The 25625-nt window shown below is 42.5% G+C and overlaps 1 protein-coding gene across 2 annotated transcripts; it reads right to left on the bottom strand.

Annotated features, from left to right (window-relative positions):
- On the bottom strand, window positions 1-25068 carry LOC118401851 (kidney mitochondrial carrier protein 1-like). 2 transcript variants are annotated; one of them, XM_035799475.2, is made up of 9 exons: window positions 24802-25062; window positions 24547-24694; window positions 19848-19942; window positions 13709-13794; window positions 11529-11624; window positions 11320-11444; window positions 11086-11212; window positions 9320-9400; window positions 1-7820 (listed from the first exon to the last, which is right to left on the bottom strand). In XM_035799475.2, exons 1-9 carry the CDS (start codon window positions 24863-24865, stop codon window positions 7779-7781), a joined length of 864 nt encoding a protein of 287 aa, XP_035655368.1. In that variant the 5' UTR covers window positions 24866-25062; the 3' UTR covers window positions 1-7778. The 2 variants fall into 2 exon arrangements, with proteins under 2 accessions (XP_035655368.1, XP_052332477.1); XM_052476517.1 differs by having other exon boundaries at window positions 11320-11624; window positions 24802-25068.
- Window positions 25069-25625: the final 557 nt, after the last annotated feature.

The raw sequence follows: 25625 nt of genomic DNA, 5'->3' as shown, positions 1-25625 counted from the left end.
GTTCCTTGATTTTAACTGGCGGCTTTATTCTGTAGTTTTAGTCAGAATTATCACCTTCCGTGAGAACAATAAAGTCAATTAAAAATACAGTTAAGCACACTCTTACAACCTTATCTTACGAGTGACTTATTAGCTTGGTATAACTCTGAAGTGCTTACATACATAACAGTTTAACCGCCGTTATAACGGGTTCAGATTAAACACATGAATAAAGGAAAAAAAATACCTCATTGGCTGCTTATTACAGAAGGGAGGAAATCAAACTTCACACTTATTATTCCTGGCATGAATTCACACTTCATCCTAACATACACTCTTCAACCTTTATGAACGACACCCGATGACATGAAAACTTAGCTAACGCAGCGCAGGATTGCCTTCCCTCCAAAAGCGTGTTGCTACAATAAGGATCCCCGTTACAACAGTATTAGCTAAGTAGTTCCGCTTGTATTATCATTTCCCCCGCACAGCGGACACATAAACAATTCAAACAAAAGACAACGACATAACCTGTAAGTCTACCTGTCAGTTACAATCTCCAATGTATCGTCCATGTAAAAAAACTATCTGATTAGGATGAATAATATCTGACAATACTTTAATTCTATGCACCAAACATTTTGCTAGGATTTTTGCATCACAACACTTGAAACATGCGTGACTCAATTTGTAACAAGTTCAATACATTTTTTTGGTAGCATTTCTATATTGAAGATTGAAATAGAATTTGGTGCATTTTCTCCCATTTAGCTTTATTTTTATGACATATTACATTGGATCTTTCCTGAATAAGTTCCTCCTTTTCTTTTTTCCTCTAGTTTATTCTGTGCCTATGGTAGTTTTTAATTGCTATCTAACTGTACTGTTAGTCCTTCAATTTAATTTGTTAATAAGGACTCTTTGGATCGAAATGGCTTTTGTTTTATAGATGAGTACTGAATTGCATGGCCTCTAAAGGCACATTTAAAAGTGTCCCATACAATAAGGGGATCTGCTGTACCTGTTATGCATGAAAGTCAGTTACACATTCTTCTGTCCTACTATAAACAATGTATCATCTAGTAGGTTTTGATTAAATTTCCAATATCCTCGCCCACGTGGAAATTCTGTAAGAGTTATATATATGCCAATAATGTGATGATCCGACCACATTCTGTCCCCTATCAACACTTTTGGTGTCAGAGAGAATGGCATGAGAAAGTAGTCAAGACGACTAGCTTGATTAAGCAGTCGCCATGTATATCTCACTAGGTCAGGGTATTTAAGTCTCCATATATCCACTAATTCCAATATATCCATGACATTCATGATTTCCTTAAGTGCCTGAGGGTGATAGTTTGTAGTGTGATTTCCTTTACGGTTCATAGAGGTATTTATAACCATATTAATATCCCCCACCATAATAATAGAGTCTAGTGTTGCTTGTACATTTACATTTACATTTAAGTCATTTAGCAGACGCTCTTATCCAGAGCGACTTACAAATTGGGAGTTGTAGAGTTGATACATTCTTATATATATTTTCAAAGAAGCTTGGATCATCATTATTTGGACCGTATGGGTTAATAAGCCATATGTTTATTGTCCAATAACATATTTAAAATTATCCATCTACTTTGATGATATGTTTGGACAATTTGCACACAATTTGTCTTGGGTCACTAGAACTATATCTATTTTGCCAATTGGATTGATCCCCTCTACCACACGAAACCCCACTAATCTACTGACGGAAACGAGGTGGCCAAATACAGACCTCCATCCTATGCTAGCTTGCTACCGATGGCCCGGCTAGCTGTCTGAATCGCCGTGACCCCAACCAACCTCACTACTCACTGGACCCTTATGACCACTCGACTAAGCATGCCTCTCCTTAATTTCAATATGCCTTGTCCATTGCTGTTCTGGTTAGTGTTTATTGGCTTATTTCACTGTAGAGCCTCTAGCCCTGCTCACTATACCTTATCCTAGCTTTCAGTTCTACCACCCACACATGCGATGACATCACCTGGTTTCAATTATGTTTCTAGAGACAATATCTCTCTCATCACTCAATACCTAGGTTTACCTCCACTGTATTCACATCCTATACCTTGAAGCTATTTTATCGCCCCCAGAAATCTCCTTTTACTCTCTGCTCCAGACGTTCTAGATGACCAGTTCTCATAGCTTTTAGCCGTACCCTTATCCTACTCCTCCTCTGTTCCTCTGGTGATGTAGAGGTGAATCCAGGCCCCGCAGTGCCTAGCTCCTCCTATTCCCCAGGCGCCCTCTTTTGATGACTTCTGTAACTGTAATAGCCTTGGTTTCATGCATGTTAGCATTAGAAGCCTCCTCCCTAAGTTTGTTTTATTCACTGCTTTAGCACACTCTACCAACCCGGATGTCCTAGCCGTGTCTGAATCCTGGTTTAGGAAGACCACCAAAAATTCTGAAATCTTCATCCCTAACGACAACATTTTCAGACAAGACAGAACAGCCAAAGGGGGCGGTGTTGCAATCTACTGCAAAGATAGAACTCTGCAGGCTACTATCCAGGTCTGTACCCAAAATATTTGAACTTCTACTTTTAAAAATCCACCTCTAAAAACAAGTCTCTCGCCATTGCCGCCTGCTACAGACCACCCTCTGCCCCCAGCTGTGCTCTGGACACCATATGTCCAGAGCCATATGTGAACACCTTATGTGAACTGATTGCCCCCCATCCATCTTTAGAGCCCGTGCTGCTAGGGGACCTAAACTGGAAAATGCTTAACACCCCAGACATTCTGCAATCTAAGCTTGATGCTTTCAATCTCACACAACCTACCAGGTACCACCCCAAAGCTGTAAACACGGGCACCCTCATAGATATCACCCTAAGCAACTTGCCCTCTAAATACACCTCTGCTGTTTTCAACCAAGATCTCAGCAATCACTGCCTCATGGCCTGCATCTGTAATGGGTCAGCAGTCAAACACTCCCTGAAACACTTCAGTGAGCAGGCCTTTCTGATCGACCTGACCGGGGTATCCTGGAAGGATATTGATCTCATCCCATAAGTAGAGGATGCCTGGTTATTTTTTTAAATGCCTTCCTCACCATCTTAAATAAGCACACCCCATTCAAGAAATTTAGAACCAGGATCAGATATCGCCCTTGGTGCTCTCCAGACCTGACTGCCCTTAACCAACACAAAAACATCCTATGGCATTTTGCATTAGCATCGAACAGCCCCGGTGACATACAACTTTTCAGGGAAGCTAGAAACCAATATACACAGGCAGTTAGAAAAGCCAAGGCTAGCTTCTTCAAGCAGAAACTTGATTCCTGCAACAAACTCAAAATTGTTCTGGGACACTAAAGTCCATGGAGAATAAAAACACCTCCTCCCAGCTGCCCACTGCACTGAAGATAGGAAACACTGTCACCACCGATAAATCCACTATAATTGAGAATTTCAATAAGCATTTTTGACCCAAACTGCTACAGACCTATATCTATCCTACCCTGCCTTTCTAAGGTCTTCAAAAGCCACGTCAACAAAATAGATTACAGACCATTTCGAATCCCACCATACCTTCTCCGCTTTGCAATATGGTTTCAGAGCTGGTCATGGGTACACACCTCAGCCACGCTCAAGGTCCTAAACAAAATATTAACCGCCATCGATAAGAAACAATACTGTGCAGACGTATTCATTGACCTGACCAAAGGCTTTCGACTTGTACGCTCTCGTTGGCTGGCCCTCGCGTCATATTCGTCGCCAATCTCACTGGCTCCAGGTCATCTACAAGACCCTGCTAGGTAAAGTCCCAAAGTAACAAAGCCTACCATCAGTAACACACTACGCCGCCAGGGAGTCAAATCCTGCAGTGACAGACGTGTCCCCCTGCTTAAGCCAGTACATGTCCAGGCCCGTCTGAAGTTTGCTAGAGAGCATTTGGATGATCCAGAAGAAGATTGGGAGAATGTCATATGGTCAGATGAAACCAAAATAGAACTTTTTGGTAAAAACTCAACTCGTCGTGTTTTGGTTGACAAAGAATGCTGAGTTGCATCCAAAGAACACCATACCTACTGTGAAGCATGGGGGTGGAAACATCATGCTTTGGGGCTGTTTTTCTGCAAAGGGACCAGGACGACTGATCTGTGTAAAGGAAAGAATGAATGGGGCCATGTATTGTGAGATTTTGAGTTAAAACCTCCTTCAATCAGCAAGGGCATTGAAGATGAAACGTGGCTGGGTCTTTCAACATGACAATGATCCCAAAAACACCGCCCGGGCAACAAAGGAGTGGCTTCGTAAGAAGCATTTCAAGGTCCTGGAGTGGCCTAGCCAGTCTCCAGATCTCAACCCCATAGAACATCTTTGGAGGGAGTTGAAAGTCCATGTTGCTGGGCAACAGCCCCAAAACATCACTGCTCTAGAGGAGATCTGCATGGAGGAATGGGCCAAAATACCAGCAACAGTTTGAGAAACTTACAGAAAACGTTTGACCTCTGTCATTGCCAACATAGGGTATATAACAAAGTATTGAGATAAACTTTTGTTATTGACCAAATACTTATTTTTCCACCATAATTTGCAAATACATTCATTAAAAATCCTACAATGTGATTTTCTGGATTATTTTCCCCTCGTTTTGTCTGTCATAGTTGAAGACTACCTATGATGAAAATTACAGGCCTCATCTTTTTAAGTGGGAGAACTTGCACAATTGGTGGCTGTCTAAATACTTTTTTGCCCCACTGTATATATTAAAAATCCTGTTTCTTATTTTCCATAATTAGCTATTAATATTTGTAGTAATGTAGGCAATTTATGCAAAGTATTTTACGTCTCACCATTACCAAAATTACATGATTGCAAAAAAGTACATTATTGCAAGCAATTATATTATTGTCCTTTCATTATTGAGCAAATCAAGGACAATTTGGAATGGAGCCCAGAACCCAATTCCTCTAACACATACAGATCCCTCCAACACAATAAGCCAACCCCTGTACCCCAGGAGCAAAAAAGGAATGAATACTACCCACAATGCACCATGGTGATTGGAACCCCCCATGGCCATTGGCTCTTGGAGAAGCCCTGTGTGTGTGTGTGTGTGTAGTTGGTAAGCTTTGAGTTACGCATTTGGACTGTTCCTGGTTCTATTGCCTTCATATGTCAGATAGTTTGCTCCACTGTGAAATTACTGAAAACACCAGCATTTTTTAAATATTTTTTTAAAGTGAAGCTTTGTAGTAAAAATACACCATCATGGCTCAGATTCAGAAGTTAGAATAACAGAAATCTATATACTTCTAATGAGTCCATCCCATGGTGGCTGTCAATAAAATAACTAAAGCATTCATACACACATGGCAATCTCTCCCCAGCAGTCCCATCTCTTCAAAAACTGGTGAGGAAAACTAGGATAGTTATCCACTGAAATAAAGAACAATTAGATCAGAGCCTTTGAATGATTCATGAATCAGTGTCTGTGTGTATTTTAAAACAAGGTGGTGATAGATTTTGGGTCCTGAGTGTAAAAATGTGTCTGAAATAGAGAGCTTATGCATAGACATGGTACACAGCGGCACCCTGTGGACGAATGTGTAACTGTCTAGTGGGACTTCCATGTAGGAAATTACAGGTATGACAAATCCATAGCTGATATGAAAGAATTGGAGAGCAAGCAATACTGCCTTGATAGGCCAAGGACTCGATTCTATACTGATCATGGACGTTCAGCGCGATTGAAATGTAAAGGCCATGTTGCCCTGGTCACGGAGAGTGCATTCAGTGAATGCTTCAAGTCGATTCACATCGTAAATTACCGTCACATTTCAATCCAGCTATAGCACTGAACTTCTGCAAAACGGATTGAATCAAGCCATAAACTGAATTTTCACCATATGATTTTGCATGTTCCTAGAGACTAGGTGTCAATACAGGATTGGTCAATAGACTGGGACGGAGTCTATATGCTCATTACATTCCTGGTCAGATCACAAGTTCACGGTCGTTTTCATTAGCGCACTCCGAAGCCAACATTTTTGGAATGGAAAAACAAGCGTTTCTTAACGTCAGGTAGTCCATCCCCATTTTGCCCCGTTTGCTTTCGTTTCAACCTAGTGAAGAGACTGGGCTTTACTCCCAGTTGAAGTAAAACATGAGACCAGTCAGAAGTTTATGTATGTCTTGCTTTAAATCAGGATAAGAGAAGTATTTAAGGGGCTATGACAGTGACACATTGGAATTAAGGCTTTGGGGGCTATAAACAAACCATATACAATAACCATATTGTCACATGAACACACTCAGAGGTTCAACCTTAACTCAAGAAAAAAGAAAAAACTAGCAAGCTCACCTTCAAACAATCTAACTGATAATGGTGAAGAACAAAGTAGAAGAAATGAAGGGTAATAGAGGATTAACAGTTAGTTGACATGTACATTTGTTCTGTGTCTTGGGATCATAAAATGGCAAATCAACAACACCAGCACACAGAAAATGGCATTGGTAGTCAGGTGCAATGGCTAAATATACAACAGCCACCTCTTGACATTCACTTCCCTGTTATTGCATAGGCCAGGTCAGACCACAGGCAGGTCTCTCTGGAAGTTTAAGAGATATCCTGTAAATGAAAGGTTAAATAGGTTGGATTGGACACCTCGACCTGAACAGGGATAGAATATGGAGTCTCTGCTGCTGTGGCAGAGTAAGAACTGGGGCTCCGCGTGTGTGTCAGAGATAGGGGTCCTGAAATGACGCAAGGGGCGGCGTGCCAATCAGGCTGTCCAGAGTGTATTAATAATATGAACCCAGAATAGTCCGTACACACCGTCCCCATTAACTATCTGTAGGTCATTCATACACTGTGCCAGGTCACCCTGAAATGAAGAAAGTTTGTTCTAAGGGTGCCCACATGACTGAGTGAGTCAATACACTGAGCCAATTCAACCTGGCATTAATAACCTATGTGCCATTGTGTGTGTGTGTGTGTGTGTGTGTGTGTGTGTGTGTGTGTGTGTGTGTGTGTGTGAGAGAGAGTTAGTGGTCACCTGACCTCTGATCTTAATCTGGTTATACAACTAGCCCCATTAAAAGTCCTACCAACCCAGTTCTATAATAACAAATATAAGCTTTCCAGTGGCTGCACAGACATCTAGGGTTTCAGAAAGTGGCCAGTCCTTGAGTAAATGGCAAAGTTAGCAGTCTTTTCCACAGCTTCTTTTGGCAGTTCCTCTTGCAACCAGAGAACGCACACCAAGGCATCTGAAATCCATACAATCTGAGGTAAGTAGTGACTGCTTTTAACATTATTTGAGATCCTGTACATCAGGGGTACTCAAGTACTATTTTAGAAGGTCCGGTCATATACATTTCCTCGGTTGCAAAGGTCCGGATAAATAGAAATATATCATCGTAGTAACAAACCCCCAACTCACAACCCACATTTGTCCATGTCTTGTGTGTTTATATGATACCAGCGGTTGAGGCTCGACAGATTCAAAACATGATAATAAATACATAATTTAGGGCCAGTTTCAAAATTATGGTCTTCGCGTCACCTTGCTTTCTGATGGTGCAATTGACCGCAACTTTCACTTCCTCTTTCCCAACCAACCAGAGCTCCATTACGTAAGCAGCCAATCAGAAAGGAGAAATGTGTCTGAGGGGGCATGGTCAACACCACACAGACAAGAAGTGGGAGGCTAGACAGGATACGTCCACCCGTCTTTTGGTCAATTCTTTCCCCTCTCTGGCAGAGTTCTTTCCTCTTCAGCGCTACATTTAATTCTCTCCATCAGACCTCCATCTTCTTCAGCTGTTCGTAGGTAACAAAGAACTAAGGAGGAGTTAAGGACAAGGCACAGAAAGAGAAATAAAAAATAAAAACATCCTTCTCTGTGCAGGAGCTTTGCTAGGAACATAACACATCCCAAACACACCACGTCCACTCCACCCTGTAGACTTCCATTCCCGTTCCTAGCTCACCTCGGTGACCCCTGGTTACCCGTTCCTAGCTCCCCTGGTTACAAGTCCCTAGCTCCCTTCTGTGATCCGCTGGTTACCCGTTCCTAGTTCCCCTGGTTACAGGTCCCTAGCTCCCTTCTGTGATCCGCTGGTTACCCGTTCCTAGCTCTCCTGGTTACAGGTTCCTAGCTCCCTTCTGTGATCCGCTGGTTACCCGTTCCTAGTTCCCCTGGTTACAGGTCCCTAGCTCCCTTCTGTGATCCGCTGGTTACCCGTTCCTAGCTCCCCTGGTTACAGGTCCCTAGCTCCCTTCTGTGATCCCCTGGTTACCCGTTCCTAGCTCCCCTGGTTACAGGTCCCTTCTGTGATCCCCTGGTTAATAATCACATTACATGGCTGAGGTTTAGTTATAGCTGCTACCTCTGCCCAATTTATAGGCCCACTCTCCTAAAGGTTTATACTTGTTCTAATGCCATATCTGTAGATAATTAATTAGAATGTAAGTGTCGCTGTTCAAAACATTTAATTTATACTCCGATGGAATGTCTGTAGACCGTCGGTTTCCTTGTTGCATAGACATGAAAAAAGTTAATGTCTGTGCGACTGTTGCAACATCCGTTGTGGTTACTGGGCTGCTACAGCAACAAGACCGAATCCACCTGTGATAAGACGGTGCATGAGTTGTAAAATTCTCAGATGACAATTTACTTTTATTCCGTGACTATTTGTAAATAATGTTGGTGGATAATGAATAAAATAAAAGTAGGCTATTTGGAGGTCATGCAGAGTCTATCATTTTGGGTTTATACTCGTTCATGATGTCACTGAGACATCTGTCTACAGACCAACTGTAAACCAGCCTCATCATGCCACAGGGAACAGATTTCTCTCCCCCTATTGTTCTCCCTCAAATCTTCATTCCCTTTCCCTCTCTCTTAATGCACCAAAGGGACCTGGCCACTCTCCAAACTTAAACCCTTCCCATTTGTTTCTCTCCCCCCACCCCCTTCTTCCTCCCCCTGTTCCTTACCCTCCATCTTCCTCACCACCATTCTGGCTCCTAGATCCCTGTTACCCTAGGTGAAACTGGATTGCTATTACAGCAGCTGTAATGTGTGTGCAACTGCATTACATAATTGGCATTAGATTCACCCTCTGGCGCCATTGGAATGTCCAAACTAAGGTTGGGATCAATTCCATCAAAATTCCGGTCAATTTAGGAATTGCATTCCTATAAAGAAATTCCATGACCAACTCTACAGATGTATATTAAACTGGAATTGACCTCGACTGTGGTGCAAACCGTCAGTGGTAGATAAACATACACAAATGAAAACATAAACACACTTCTGTGAGTAGGTGAAAGGATACGATGATGTTCCATGGGCCGAGACGGAGCCAGTTGGGGAAAAAGCCTTTGTAGAGTGCCATGAAGCCCTCAGACCGCGACGTCTAAAGAGACAAAACGTTACACACACAGAGCCCTGTACCAATCATTGCCCCGCATCTATGGGCTGTATTCATAATGCCAATTCTGTTGCAAAACGCTTCTTAAACAGAACGGGGAGGGACCTACCTGAATTTGTCCAATACATTATGTTTTGCAGGTGTTTAGACTAATGATTACACCCCTGGTTCATATGGTGTGTCCTCATCAAGGTTTCCGTTAGGAAAATTGACTTTCAGCATTTTTATTTACCCGACATTTGAGAAATACCAATATTAGCAGAGTAACGAACAGCAAAATCACTAGTCTATGTCAATCTACTATCTCCCATAGTAGAAAAGTTCCCCTATTCTATTGGTCAGCATGTTGTTCTGTGCGAGAAATAAATAGCCTATTCCAAAACAGACTCTGGGACAGTTATGGACAATAGATCCCAAACTTTACAACCAGTAGTCCTAGGTTACACCAAATAATAAATACATTCAAAAGCAATGAGACTGATGCAACAGATCAGATCTATTAGCTTAACATTTTGATATAATGTGAAGAAATAATCATTTAAGCACAGCAATGCGCACAAAGCAGTAAGCTACGCGCGAATGCTGGTTCCATAATGCAATTAGCAGAGAAACCCAGGTGCCAAAAGCGCACCACACATGCGAGTGGTTTCATGTAAAAGAGATTAAAATATCTTTAGAAATATGGGAGATCTAAAGATGCAACTAGCATGGGTTGCTAATATGACTAGGAATGAAGTTCGGCTATTTGACAAAATAAAAGTTAAAAGTTGATTTGAAAACCAGTAGAACATGAGAGTAATAGGCTGGGTTTAATGGCATATGGAAGTCTATAAAATAATTTTGGCTAGGCAAGACAGGCCACATAATAAATAATAAACTAATGAAAATAGAAATAAACCCAGAGCTCTATGTAACAAAATATGTTGCTGTTCATCCAGGAATATTTGGAACACGGTGCGAATAGGAAAAAGAATCTCGCAGATAATAACTGTTGTAATAAGGCTTCACTTTGTTTCGAGTGCCCTAGAGAAAAAGTGAGTGCAGAGTCGATAGCGTAAAGGCTGCACCATTACTACAGCAAAAATGGCTTGCTTCTAGCCCACCAGGTCAAATGATCTGAACCATATTACAGGAGCAACATTTTTATCTTCCTATAGCAGATCACATTTCCCATTCATAAACCATGTTTTGGGCCTTTATAAAATTATTTGCGGGCCGTTAACATGACTGAAGTGTAAACAAATGGTTCCATCATTGGCTAGCCAGCTAACACCCTAGTAACTCTACCTGTATATCCAAACATTTGGGGATACAGAAAGGAAAAGGGATAGCTTCTTCAGGAGATCAATCATAGCAGTGAATGAACGCACAGTCATCACAAACCTGATTCTTATTTACAATGCCGGGCTAACCCGGACGACACTGGGCCAATTGTGTGCCGCCCTATTGGGACTCCCGTTCACGGCCGGTTGTGAGACAGCCCGGGATCGAACCAGGGTCTGTAGTGATGCCTCTAGCACTGAGATGCAGTGCCTTAGACCGCTGCGATAAGCATGACCATTCAACTGTATTTCCACCGACTGATATTTCCAGACTAAAAGCTTTGTTTTGTAATGTAATGGTTCCCCCCCCCCCAGCCAGCTAACAGAAACCCTGGTGTGCCTACCTACCTGAAGTAAGCAGTCCAGTGTTCCCTGGTAGGTGACAGCTCCGTATGTCTGGTTCATCATGCGTGTGCGGACCACGTCTATGGGGTTAGAGGCCAGAGCCCCCGCCAGACCACACGCAAAACTGGACCTGGGAACCAGAGGGAAAGGGTCAGAAGTTCCCTAGTCTTACACAGCCATATGTTGCGCTCTTGTGGAGAGTTAACAGAGTGGTGGGTGAGCATTGATGTCACTCACAAGAAGTGTGTGTAAATGTTGTCACCCATGTGACAATCCAGAATCAGGTGTTTCTTTGCGAGGTCATAGGCAGGAAGCTCCACCCCCACTACAATGGCTGCTCTCTGCGCTGTCAGAGACACACCCTGTGAGAGCAAGAGAGAGTGAGGGGGGTTGTGTGTGTGTGTGTGTGTGTGTGTGTGTGTGTGTGTGTGTGTCCATACACCTACCTTCCACAGCCCCCTGGTTCCTTCCTGTTGGTAGATGTTGATGAAGTTTCCCATCATGCTTCCCTGGATCACACTTCCCTGAGCCTGCATACGGATCTAGGAAAACCAGGAAGGAAAACCAGTTGGGATAAAAGTCATCTCAAATTAACAGAAAACCAGTATGCAGATGACAGGAGAGACTAGTGAGAGTTATCAGCACTGGATGACAATTTAACATGGCCTTCGGCGATCTGCCACAAAGAGTTAAGCTTAGGGGGAAACACTGCTGAGGTGTGTGTAGAGCCACGATGTTAAGGTGCCAAGGGTTCACCAGCTGTCCTCATCTGCATTCTGACCCACTGTGTTCTGCATTCTGGCCTACTTAAAGCCTTGCCAATGCTCTTAAGACCAAACAAATGATAACAATAACAATGTTAATGTGTTGAATGCAGATCAGTCTCATCCAACTTAAAGGGAAATATAAACCTGCCTGCATACATGGTTGAGTGGTGTGTATACCCAGAGAGTTATTTAAGTGTGTGAATAAAGCTAAGCACTTGACCAACGACGACCCCCCACACACACACACACTGTTCTAACTTTCAGCCAACCCAATTAAATCCTAAAAACACACATACGCCCACATGATATGGCTATTTCTGGTGGGCAGGAGTCTGGAAATATCTCAGTGACCCCCCTCCCATACACACTTCAACCCCCACCTCCCCCCCCAGACACAACCCTGTACCCATAGAATTAATATAGGAACCTTATTTAGAAACTACAAGTACTTTCGCCCCCTCACACACCCTCCAATCCATTAAAACCTCTTAAGGATCTGACCCTTTTTTCATTTTCCGCTTAAAATGACATTTAAATTATATTGTTTGAAAGAAAACACTGAAGTTTGTGGAAATATTAAATGAATGAAGGAGAAAATAACACATTAGATCTGTTAAAAGATAAAGTAAAAAAACAAGTTTTTTTTTTGTACCATCATCTTTGAAATGCAAGAGAAAGTATTTGCACTTGGGAGTATGGCTAGACGGTACACTGTCCTTCTCTTGGTCCATATCAAAGCTGCAGGCTAAAGTTAAATCTAGACTTTTCCTCTATCGTAATCACTCCTCTTTCACCCCAGCTGCCAAACTAACCCTGATTCAGATGACCATCCTACCCATGCTAGAACACCAAAGACATTTATAGATCGGCAGATAAGGGTGCTATCGAGCAGCTAGATGTTCTTTACCAGTCAGTCATCAGATTTGCCACAAATGCTCTTTAATGGACACATCACCACACTCTATACTCCTCTGTAAAACTGGTCATCTCTGTATACCTGTTGCAAGACTCACTGGTTATTTATAAAACCATCTTAGGCCTCACTCCCCCCCATCTGAGATATCTACTGCAGCTGCTACCATGTTGTGTCGCTAACATGCTGTGTTGTCGTCTTAGGTCTCTATGTAATGTTGTCTCTTGTCGTGGTGTGTTTTGTCCTATAATTTATATTTAAAAATATATATTATTAATCCCAGCCCCCATCCCTTTTTGGTAGGTCGTCAATGTAAATAAGAATTTGTTCTTAACTGACTTTCCTAGTTAAATAAAAAGTGAAATAAAATGTATTATTCCAGCCCAGGCACAATTTAGATTTTGGCCACTAGATGGCAACAGTGTATGCGCAAAATTTTAGACTCATCCAATGAACCATTGGATAATTGTTCAAAATGTTGTATTAAGACTGCCCAAATGTGCCTAATTGGTTAATTAATACATTTAAGTTCATAACTGTGCACCCTGCTCAAACAATAGAATGGCATTATTTCACTGTAATACCTACTGTAGATTGGACATTGCCGTTAGATTAACAAGAATTGAAGCTTTCTACCCATATCAGATATGTCTATGTCCCAAGATGTTTTTTGTTACTTACAACCTCATGCTAATCACATTAGCCTATGTTAACTCAACCATCCCGCGGGAGGGGGAACACCGATCCCGTATTAATGTAGAAAACCCCTAGCATTCAGGCTGAGCTGGATTAGGCAGGCCCAGAGAGGATCACTGCTTATGCTCTGAGACAAAGAAACAGAGCCAAAACGCTGTATTTTGTTCAGATCAACCCTGCCGGTCTCTGTTGGCTTCTAATACCCAGGAAACTACTGACAACGTTTACAAGTGTGTGTGTCTCTCATTACCTTCAGTACGTCCGTTGGGTTGGCGATGGACGAGGAGATGACTCCAGACAGAACACCACACAGGACGTTGGTCAACAATGTCTCATCTGAGAAAGAGAGGAGAAATTCAATTCAGGCTAGTCTTTGTACATTGAATTATAGTTCCTCTAAGTCTCACCCGCGCACACACTACCTCTATGATATATATGCCATTTAGCAGACGCTTTTATCCAAAGCGACTTACAGTCATGTGTGCATACATTCTGTGTGTGTCCGTGTTACAATAGCGTATAATGGAGATATTATTCTCAGCAGAAACTGGGTCACACACATTAACTTGACCTACAACCTTCACACAGCTTGGGGTAGGTAAGCTCGTAGCATGTTCTGGGCCTAGCACATAAGGAGCTTTGCTGTCCTGTGGAATATATGCCCCAGAAGGCATCTCATAGCTCCTACCTACTCTTCTTTTCTTATACCTAGTCTTAGGGATGGGAAATACATTTTAATAAATAAATTCATTTGATATATGTTTTTGTTTGTTATTCCAAATGCCTGTATAACAGAATGAAGTAACTTTTCTGAACATGTATGTCTGCTTGTTCTCATGTTGTATGTTTAGTCTCGTCTCCTTCGCTCCTTCTGTGCACCTTCCCATTTACACCAGAGATCTGTATATAATGATGAGATGCACGTCTCCGCCCTAACAATGGGAGTCCTTGTCCCAAAGACAGGAGAAGCAGTTGAAAAACGTAGGTCCAAAATAAGCCCATTGAAATCGGCCTCGTCCTCTGTTAACACACACTAAGCCCCTCCATGTCTCTCACGCCAACAAAGTTGAGAGATCACATCTTTCTCTGACAAGTGGTTTCAACTCGCTATTTAGTCAAAAAAAAAAAAATACCAATACATATGAATAAAATAATGTCTCAGGGGAGAAGGTGACTTTTCTAAAGATATCCTTTTGAAATGTCTCAACTACTCAAATTGCACGCAGAGCAGAACCTACTGAAACATGAGTATCAATGAACATTGACAAACTGGAAATATATTTTCCAGAATCACTCGGGACATTGCGGTACCACTAGCAGCAATTTAGCCAAAGACTTAAACTAGCTGTCTGGTCTGTGTTTTATAAATGTGCAATAAGCATAAAACACAATTATATATCGAATTGGAAACTCGTCATTCTGAGAAATAAGATTGTTCAGATGTTGAAATCGTGACCTAAGTGGACAGGCTAACATGCTTTTTCAAACAGAACATTGTGTTCATAACAAATCAACTGTTCAACCTTGTTAGTTAGCAAATAGATTGAAGTTTGCTAAACTTGAAATACAGTATAAAGATTAGCTGGCTAATCACTAGCACGTGGCCTTGAGAGATTGATGAGATTGATGTTAATTTTCTATAGCCTAATACAAGAAGTTAGTTATTATTAGTGGATATCCATTATGCCTGGGTAGGGCATTTTCATAGACTTGAAAGCCAGATCAGTGATTAGTGTGTCCCCCAAAAAATGGAGGTTAAACTGTTTTCATAAAATAATGAGTGGGTCTTATGGTTGTGTAAGGCTTATATTTATCCTAGGTATAACTTCACACGCCAGGAATTCATTAGATTATTGCTGTTTGAAATGCACTTTGACCTTTAATTGTACAACTATTTACATCGATATATATCCAGTGGGGCAAAAAAGTATTTAGTCAGCCACCAATTGTGCAAGTTCTCCCACTTAAAAATATGAGAGGCCTGTAATTTTCATCACAGGTACACTTCAAATATGACAGACAAAATTAGAATAAAATAAATCCAGAAAATCACATTGTATGATTTTTAATGAATTTATTTGCAAATTATGGTGGATAATAAGTATTTGGTCACCTACAAACAAGCAAGAATTCTGGCTCTCACAGACCTGTAACTTCTTTAAGAGGCTCCTCTGTCCTCCATTCGCTACCTGTATTAATGGCACCCGTTTGAACTTGTTATCAGTATAAAAGACACCTGTCCACAACCTCAAATAGTCACACTCCAAACTCCACTATGGCCAAGACCAAAGAGCTGTCAAAGGACACCAGAAACAAAATTGTAGACCTGCACCAGGCTGGGAAGACTGAATCTGCAATAGGTAAGCAGCTTGGTTTGAAGAAATCAACTGTGGGAGCAATTATTAGGAAACGGAAGACATACAAGACCACTGATAATCTACCTAGATCTGGGGCTCCACGCAAGATCTCAGGCGTCAAAATGATCACAAGAACAGTGAGCAAAAATCCCAGAACCACAGGGGGGGACTTAGTGAATGACCTGCAGAGAGCTGGGACCAAAGTAACAAAGCCTACCATCAGTAAACACTACGGCGCCAGGGACTCAAATCCTGCAGTGACAGACGTGTCCCCCTGCTTAAGCCAGTACATGTCCAGGCCCGTCTGAAGTTTGCTAGAGAGCATTTGGATGATCCAGAAGAAGATTGGGAGAATGTCATATGGTCAGATGAAACCAAAATATAACTTTTTAGTAAAAACTCAACTCGTCGTGTTTGGAGGACAAAGAATGCTGAGTTGCGTCCAAAGAACACCATACCTACTGTGAAGCATGGGGGTGGAAATATCATGCTTTGGGGCTGTTTTTCTGCAAAGGGACCAGGACGAATGATCCGTGTAAAGGAAAGAATGAATGGGGCCATGTATCGTGAGATTTTGAGTGAAAACCTCCTTCCATCAGCAAGGGCATTGAAGATGAAACGTGGCTGGGTCTTTCAGCATGACAATGATCCCGAACACACCGCCCAGGCAACAAAGGAGTGGCTTCGTAGAACATTTCAAGGTCCTGGAGTGGCCTAGCCAGTCTCCAGATCTCAACCCCATAGAAAATCTTTGGAGGGAGTTGAAAGTCCGTGTTACCCAGCAAACATCCCCAAAACATCACTGCTCTAGAGGAGATCTGCATGGAGGAATGGGCCAAAATACCAGCAGTGTGTGAAAACCTTGTGAAGACTTACAGAAAACATTTGACCTCTGTCATTGTCAACAAAGGGTATATAACAAAGTATTGAGATAAGTATTTGGTCAATAATAACATTTTATTTTCCACCATAATTTGCAAATAAATTCATTAAAATCCTACAATGTGATTTTCAGGATTTTCTCTCTCATTTTTGTCTGTCATAGTTGAAGTGTACCTATGATGAAAATTACAGGCCTCTCATCTTTTTAAGTGGGAGAACTTGCACAATTGTTGGCTGACTAAATACTATTTTTTCCCCACTGTATACACACTTTATAGCTATAGCATGTGCACATCGCAATGAAAGTGACTGGGAGATATGTACATACATACACTGTACCAGCCAAAAGTTTGGAAACACCTACTCATTAATTTTTACTATTTTCTATATTGTAGAAGAATCGTGAAGACATCAAAACTATGAAATAACAGATATGGAATCATGTAGTTACCAGAAAAGTTCAATCAAATAGCATTTTACATTCTTCACATATATAACTTCTCAGCACGTGGGAACTCCTTAAAGACGGTTGGAAAAGCATTCCACATGAAGCTGGTTGAGATAAGGACAAGAGTGTGCAAAGCTGTCATCAAGGCAATGGGTGGCTACATTGAAGAATCTAAAATATACTTTGATTTGTTGAACCCTTTTTTGGTTACTGCATGATTCCATGTGTTATTTCATAGTTTTGATGTCTCCACTATTATTTTACAATGTAGAAAATAGTAAAAAATAAAGAAAACACCTTGAATGAGAAGGTGTGTCCCATCTTTGACTAGTACTGTATGTTAAGTTTCCCTATATTTCTGTTGTTAGTGAGCCTGCGCAAGAATCTCACTTTGATGGACCTGGCCTGAGTGTAATGGCAACGATGTACTGTGGTAGGTAACGTTGTTAAACTCGTTGTTAAACTGGAACCTAGTCGGCTGCCCAGAACAGGGCTCCGGGCAGCCGAGCGGAAATGGAGGAAAACTCGCCTCCCTGCGGACCTGGCATCCTTTCGCTCCCTTCTCTCTACATTTTCCTCTTGTCTCTGCTGCTAAAGCCACTTTCTACCACTCTAAATTCCAAGCTTCTGCCTCTAACCCTAGGAAGCTCTTTGCCACCTTCTCCTCCCTCCTGAATCCTCCTCCCCCTCCCCCCTCCTCCCTCTCTGCAGATGACTTCGTCAACCATTTTGAAAAGAAGGTCGACGACATCCGATCCTCGTTTGCTAAGTCAAACGACACCGCTGGTTCTGCTCACACTGCCCTACCCTGTGCTCTGACCTCTTTCTCCCTCTCTCTCCAGATGAAATCTCGCGTCTTGTGACGGCCGGCCGCCCAACAACCTGCCCGCTTGACCCTATCCCCTCTCTTCTCCAGACCATTTCCGGAGACCTTCTCCCTGACCTCACCTCGCTCATCAACTCATCCCTGACCGCTGGCTACGTCCCTTCCGTCTTCAAGAGAGCGAGAGTTGCACCCTTCTGAAAAACCTACACTCGATCCCTCCGATGTCAACAACTACAGACCAGTATCCCTTCTTTCTTTTCTCTCCAAAACTCTTGAACGTGCCGTCCTTGGCCAGCTCTCCCGCTATCTCTCTCAGAATGACCTTCTTGATCCAAATCAATCAGGTTTCAAGACTAGTCATTCAACTGAGACTGCTCTTCTCTGTATCACGGAGGCGCTCCGCACCGCTAAAGCTAACTCTCTCTCCTCTGCTCTCACCCTTCTAGACCTATCGGCTGCCTTCGATACTGTGAACCATCAGATCCTCCTCTCCACCCTCTCCGAGTTGGGCATCTCCGGCGCGGCCCACGCTTGGATTGCGTCCTACCTGACAGGTCGCTCCTACCAGGTGGCGTGGCGAGAATCTGTCTCCTCACCACGCGCTCTCACCACTGGTGTCCCCCAGGGCTCTGTTCTAGGCCCTCTCCTATTCTCGCTATACACCAAGTCACTTGGCTCTGTCATAACCTCACATGGTCTCTCCTATCATTGCTATGCAGACGACACACAATTAATCTTCTCCTTTCCCCTTCTGATGACCAGGTGGCGAATCGCATCTCTGCATGTCTGGCAGACATATCACTGTGGATGACGGATCACCACCTCAAGCTGAACCTCGGCAAGACGGAGCTGCTCTTCCTCCCGGGAAGGACTGCCCGTTCCATGATCTCGCCATCACGGTTGACAACTCCATTGTGTCCTCCTCCCAGAGCGCTAAGAACCTTGGCGTGATCCTGGACAACACCCTGTCGTTCTCAACTAACATCAAGGCGGTGGCCCGTTCCTGTAGGTTCATGCTCTACAACATCCGCAGAGTACGACCCTGCCTCACACAGGAAGCGGCGCAGGTCCTAATCCAGGCACTTGTCATCTCCCGTCTGGATTACTGCAACTCGCTGTTGGCTGGGCTCCCTGCCTGTGCCATTAAACCCCTACAACTCATCCAGAACGCCGCAGCCCGTCTGGTGTTCAACCTTCCCAAGTTCTCTCACGTCACCCCGCTCCTCCGCTCTCTCCACTGGCTTCCAGTTGAAGCTCGCATCCGCTACAAGACCATGGTGCTTGCCTACGGAGCTGTGAGGGGAACGGCACCTCAGTACCTCCAGGCTCTGATCAGGCCCTACACCCAAACAAGGGCACTGCGTTCATCCACCTCTGGCCTGCTCGCCTCCCTACCACTGAGGAAGTACAGTTCCCGCTCAGCCCAGTCAAAACTGTTCGCTGCTCTGGCCCCCCAATGGTGGAACAAACTCCCTCACGACGCCAGGACAGCGGAGTCAATCACCACCTTCCGGAGACACCTGAAACCCCACCTCTTTAAGGAATACCTAGGATAGGATAAGTAATCCTTCTCACCCCCCCTTTTAAGATTTAGATGCACTATTGTAAAGTGACTGTTCCACTGGATGTCATAAGGTGAATGCACCAATTTGTAAGTCGCTCTGGATAAGAGCGTCTGCTAAATGACTTAAATGTAATGTTAAATGTTGTGTAATTTTGAGTTAACACTGTGTGTGTGAGATATAGATGTAGATATATCCAAGTCAGTGTTCATTGCAATGCACACACACACCCTACAGACAGATTTAGGACACATGTAACAAGGTGAATAAATAGCTATGAGATCTAAAACCCTGATGTGTGTGCGTTCTCTTACCTTCTGGCCTGTCCACCAGTAGTCTTTTGAAGCTCTGGTATGTGCCAATCTTTATGGTCCCATAGGATGCCTGGCGCAACATTGCAGGGGCGAGACTGCAACACAGAAACACACAACGCGTGAGTATGACGTAAATAAAACAGGCTTAACAGTTACAATCAAAAGAGGACTTCCACTTATTGCTGCAGTTTTCAAACTAGGGGTCGTGACCCCATGTGGGGTCTCCTCATATGAAAATGTGGTCATGGGAGAATTTCAAAAATCCAGAAAAAAAGATACCAGTCAAAAGTTGACACACCCACTCATTCCAGGATTTTTCTTTATTTTGAATAATAGTGAAGACATCAAAACTATGAAATAACACATATGGAATCATGTAGTAACCAAAAAAGTGTTAAACAAATCAAAATATATTTTATATTTGAGATTTTTCAAAGTAGCCTCCCTTTGCCTTGATGACAGCTTTGCACATATGGCATTCTCTCAACCAGCTTCACCTGGAATGCTTTTCCAACAAACTTGAAGGAGTTCCCACATATGCTGAGCAGTTATATTTGAAGAATATAAAATTATTTTTTATTTAACATTTCTGGTAAATACATGATTCCATACATGCTTTTCCTTTACTCTGCGGTCTGACTCATCCCAAACCATCTCAATTGGGTTTATGTCCAGTGATTGTAGAGGCCAGGTCATCTTGATGTAACGGCACAGGGGATGCTGCGTGGCTATATTCCATTGGATCGAATGGTGGAGGCTTTTTGCACAGATGGGGCTCCATCTGAATGTGTCTCTCTCTGCCATATGGACGCATTGTACGTTACACCGGGAGCAACTGGCGGCAAAGGAGCGGAGCACAGAACTCCGAGCTATACTGCAGCAGGTAACTAAGACTAAACTACATCAAGCCACATTCCCTGCACACACACCTGTTCACAAAACTAAGTGGAGATATGGAATCAGAGCAGGACAATGTTCCATTTCACTCTGAGGCGATGTATTTGAAATATTTTCTCACATTCAGAGAGGAACTGTTCAATGAATGGAAAAAAATAAAGTTTAAAAAGTTGACTTTCTGTGTAATGAAAATACATTTGTCTCCTTGCATATGTAACATACATGTTTGGGAAACTGAACGTAAGCACACAGGGGAAATATAAAACATTCTACAGATGAGTGACCGAATCAGTGGATTCAGAGGAAATCATTCTTATTGGAGAGTCTTTCAAAAGCGAACCATGCCCCCTTCCCTCAGCTGTGCATGTTTCAAACAGAAAACAGCATCAGTAAGTGTCATACAAACACACACATAATGACTGCTCACCTCCAACGCTTAGAAGAGCACATTGGGACCTACTTCCCAATCCGTTTTATTTTGATCCTGGATCTGTTGATTGAGCTGTCATGTGACCAAATTCACAGGTCACTAAGGAGGACTTTTGGTTCTGACTCAAAGGGAATTACCAAAGATCTTTATAACTAAACCAAGATAACCCACAGCCTGTCATTTCGCATGGGAACCAATTAGTCAGTGAACAGAACAAGCAAGGAGGTGGGCAGTGCCAGCACGAGCTAGCGCAATCCTATTGGCACACCCATTTGCATATTTCCTTTAGGGAAGGCCTACTCTGAAGTGCATGTGTGCAATAACTCAATATACATTTGCACTCCTAAACACAATTTTAAAAAAAAACTTTAGCAGAAAGTAAAGTCTACAAAAATGTTGCCACTATGTTTGTAAAATATTATAGTTTGGGAACAGAAAATTTGACTGAGACCAAATGTTTCACCAATGAGAAATGTAGCAGAATGTTGGCCAAAATCCATGTCGTTCATATTTGGAAGTGAGTGGAAACACCAAGCAGCTGCTTCACATTTATACAACCACCTGTGGAAATATGTTGCCATCTCCCTCTGAGCATTAATACTGCATTTATGGGAACTTATCAAAAATTTGCTCCAACTGGGAAAAAATATTTTAACCGGTCAGCCAACTTGGAATTCCAACTCAGGAACGTTTCTAGAGCTCTGACTTTCCGACCTGAAAGGTCACGGTCGTCCTGATTTCACCTCGTATTTTTCCCCCAGCATCATCAGTGCTCTTGTCTTCATTAAAATATTGATTCAGGTTGGATGTGGCAGCTGAGATACGCACTGTCGACCAATTCCCCTGACTTTGAGAAGCGCTGACTCAACATGCATCAAGAACACCCATCTCATTAGTGATGGTGAGATAAAACATCAGACTAATTTGCAATTGACTATCATAGACCCACATTAAAACGATGCGATGGTGAATTGAGAAAACAAATCACAAATACTGTTAGAATGTTTTTCAATTGACTGCCATAGCACCAAGTAAAAAAGTTAACATTGGCTGTTAACCTCTCCGAGCACGGAACCCGGTAGCGGGCTGAAATTCCACAACATACGGTGATCGCTACATAAATAGTCATATTAAACAGTCATGAAAATACAGGTATCTCACATGTATCGAAAGTCTAGAATCTTGCTAATCCAACTCCGTTGTCAGATTTAAAAAAGGATTTACTGCGAAAGAATACGATGCGATTATCTGAGTATAGAGCCCCATAAAAAAAAACTATTTCAACCGGCACAGGCGTAACAAAATCTCATGCTGCATTAAAATAAATAGTTTACCTCTGTTTGCAATCCCAATGCTCATTGTTACACAATGAATGATCTTTTGTTTGATAAAATCCATTTTTATAGCCTAACACGAAACATTTTGTGAACCGCTTGTGTGAATTCCGTCTCATTCCATTTTCGACGACACATTCCAGGTAAATAACCCATACAGAACGTGACTTTTCCAGTCATGTTTGGTTTCATTACAATCAACTAGTTTGTTTGTAACACAACCAAACCTGATGGGCCATTTCGCGGGACGTATTGACTGAAAGATACCGATTTGAAGACAACAAGTAATGACATCACTGTGAACCAATGATATGACCACTGTTTCGTTGATTGACTGTATTTTAACCTAATGACCACTGATCGTCTTGAAATCTAGCTGGGTGGATAGCCAATGAGCTGAGGTAAACGGCAGTATGCAATGGTTGTGTGTTGGAAGACCAACCCATGTCGTAAACTCCGGCGTAAAGAGAGTCATTCGCTATTGAAGTTATTGCGGAAGGAGCTACTGCATTTTAGGCACAGCGTTGTTTTGGTAAAAGTTCAGATTCAGCTGTTTATATATCAATCAGTGTGGCGACTAAGTCAGGGAAAGCTAAATCTAAGTCTAGATATACAGATGTACACACAATTTTAGAAGAAATTGATTGGAAAAGTGAGAGAGTGTTGTAGGACAATTCATTTAGCGATTCCCAAGTGGAGGAATATCTTTTGAACAGAGAGGACACCATTGTAGCCACTGTGTATAATCTGTAACGTGCCTGCAGAAGAGGAACAATGTCACTGTTTTGCCCTAGGACCATGCGTCAGGACTACCTGGCATGATGACTCCTTGCTGTCCCCAGTCCACCTGGCCTTGCTGCTGTTCCAGTTTCAACTGTTCTGCCTGCGGCTATGGAACCCTAAACTGTTCATATTTACTCTTGAGGTGCTGTCCTGTTGCACCCTCTACAACCACTGTGATCTCCACCTGGCACAGCCAGAAGAGGACTGACCACCCCTCATAGCCTGGTTCCTCTCTAGGTTTTGGCCTTTCTAGGGAGTTTTTCCTAGCCACCGTGCTTCTACACCTGCATTGGTTGCTGTTTGGGGTTTTAGGCTGGGTTTCTGTACAGCACCGAGATATTAGCTGATGTACGAAGGGCTTTATAAATAAATTTGATTTGAGAGGACTGAGGGTCTTCCAAATATTGAAAGTGTGTAAATAGTTACCCATATTTTTTTCTCCATTATTTGGGTGAGTGTGTTAGAATACCATTTTGGCATTTTGTATATAGTTATTCCATTCAAAATGTATAACTTCACCAATTTGGCCACTTGGGTACATTTGGGCTACTTGCGTGGGACACCTGGGTGACTTCATGATAAATGTAATGTAGCACACTCATTTTGGAAGTTACCATTCTGAAACTTTGAACAAGTACTGTTGCCCTCATATTTGTCACTGAAATTGTCCCCATCATCCTATCTGAATGTTTGTTTTATCTTGTTCAGTATGTTTTTTTCATTGTATTATCTAAACCAGATCTATTGTGTTATATTCTCCTACATTCAATTCACATTTACAAACTTCAGAGTGTTTTCTTTCAAATGGTACCAAGAATATGCATATCCTTGCTTCTGGGCCAGAGCTACAGGCAGTTAGATTTGGGTATGTCTTCAGGCAGAAATTGAAAAAAGTGGTTCTAAGAGGTTTCAATCACAATTTTTTCACATGGTTGGGGTCATGAGAATTTCCAGAGTTCCAGATCAAAATGTGGTCGTTGGCCAAAAAAGTTTAGGAATCCCTAATTTATTGGAAACTTCGCTGGCATGTGTAGCAACACACGGATGATCACATAGCTCAGTATTTATTGAGTAGCAGGTTTGATGGAGACAGATTAAGACAAATACTTTACGAAGAACAAATTTCTATGGTGAATCTGAATTGAACATGCATTTTATTCTAGAACTAGGCTTAATCTGTGCTAATTCTGTGCAAAACGCAGAAAAGGACTTCAATCAAAATGGAATCATCACCATAAAACTGGTCAACACTCACCCTGAATAAAGTGCACTTATTCCCTCCTCTCTGCATATTCTGCCGATGGCGTGCAACATTCCCCGGTATCGAATCTCTCTGTACTTGCTGTCGCCCACTTGGCCTTGAACTTGCAGCCGCGTCTTGGTCAAATCTATAGGAAATGTACCTACACAACGGATAGAAAGACATCAATTGAGAAACAATGACAGTAAATTAATGTTAATCCACCTCAAACACCTATGTGTAATAAAACATGAATAAATAAAAACTCACCGCATTCTGCAGTGACGGATGCCAGACCGCCGAAAACGAAAGGTTTCCAGTTGAAGTTGGACATTTGGATACACGCTGTAGTTATTCCGGTAGACAGAAAGTATACCGGTGTGTGGTGGTTGCAATATCTGTGGTAAGCACACTATTAGTGACAGCCGGAGAGACTAATAAATAAACCGGTAAAAAGGTTGCTGTCGCACACTTATTCAGTTCCCTCTCTCTTCTCAGTAGTGTAGCACATTGCGTCGCCACTCCCACCTGCTCTTTCTATAACCCCTCCCACAGCTGTTGCCATAGCAGCAGTGGATCAGGGTTGCGCGCGCCGCCACGATCACAGTTTGCTCACTGATCCAGATACAGTTTTAGTTTTTGTTGTTGCTGCTTTAAGAATAATATCCTGCAATTATACACATTTTGCCACGAGGCAGAGATAAAACGTGTAAGAGCTGTTTGTAATGACACACTCAACGCCAACAAAACAAAGGAGATGATCGTGGACTTCAGGAAACAGCAGAGGGAGTACCCCCCTATCCACATCGACGGGACAGTAGTGGAGAGGGTAGTAAGTTTTAAGTTCCTCGGTGTACACATCACGACAAACTGAATTGGTCCACCCACACTGACAGCGAGGTGAAGAAGGCGCAGCAGCGCCTCTTCAACCTCAGGAGTCTGAAGAAATTTGGCTTGTCACCAAAAGCACTCAAACTTTTACAGATGCACAATTGAGAGCATCCTGTCGGGCTGTATAACCGCCTGGTACGGCAACTGCTCCGTCCACAACCGTAAGGCTCTCCAGAGGGTAGTGAGGTCTGCACAACGCATCA

The sequence above is a fragment of the Oncorhynchus keta genome, chromosome 23 (genome assembly GCF_023373465.1).
Source record: "Oncorhynchus keta strain PuntledgeMale-10-30-2019 chromosome 23, Oket_V2, whole genome shotgun sequence".
Lineage (NCBI taxonomy): Eukaryota > Metazoa > Chordata > Actinopteri > Salmoniformes > Salmonidae > Oncorhynchus > Oncorhynchus keta.
Note: the sequence above shows the minus strand (reverse complement) of the source record. Positions and strands in the feature narration are given on the sequence as shown.

What these genes read in the sequence shown, in the direction of transcription:
- LOC118401851 (XM_052476517.1), bottom strand. Translation starts at nt 24,865, where the DNA reads ATGTCCAACTTCAACTGGAAACCTTTCGTTTTCGGCGGTCTGGCATCC. An exon ending in ATAAGTGCACTTTATTCAGG is followed by an intron (nt 19,943 to 24,546) that starts GTGAGTGTTGAC and finishes TCTGTGTTGCAG; the next exon opens with TCTCGCCCCTGCAATGTTGC. An exon ending in CACTGGACTGCTTACTTCAG is followed by an intron (nt 9,401 to 11,085) that starts GTAGGTAGGCAC and finishes TTGTCTCTTTAG; the next exon opens with ACGTCGCGGTCTGAGGGCTT.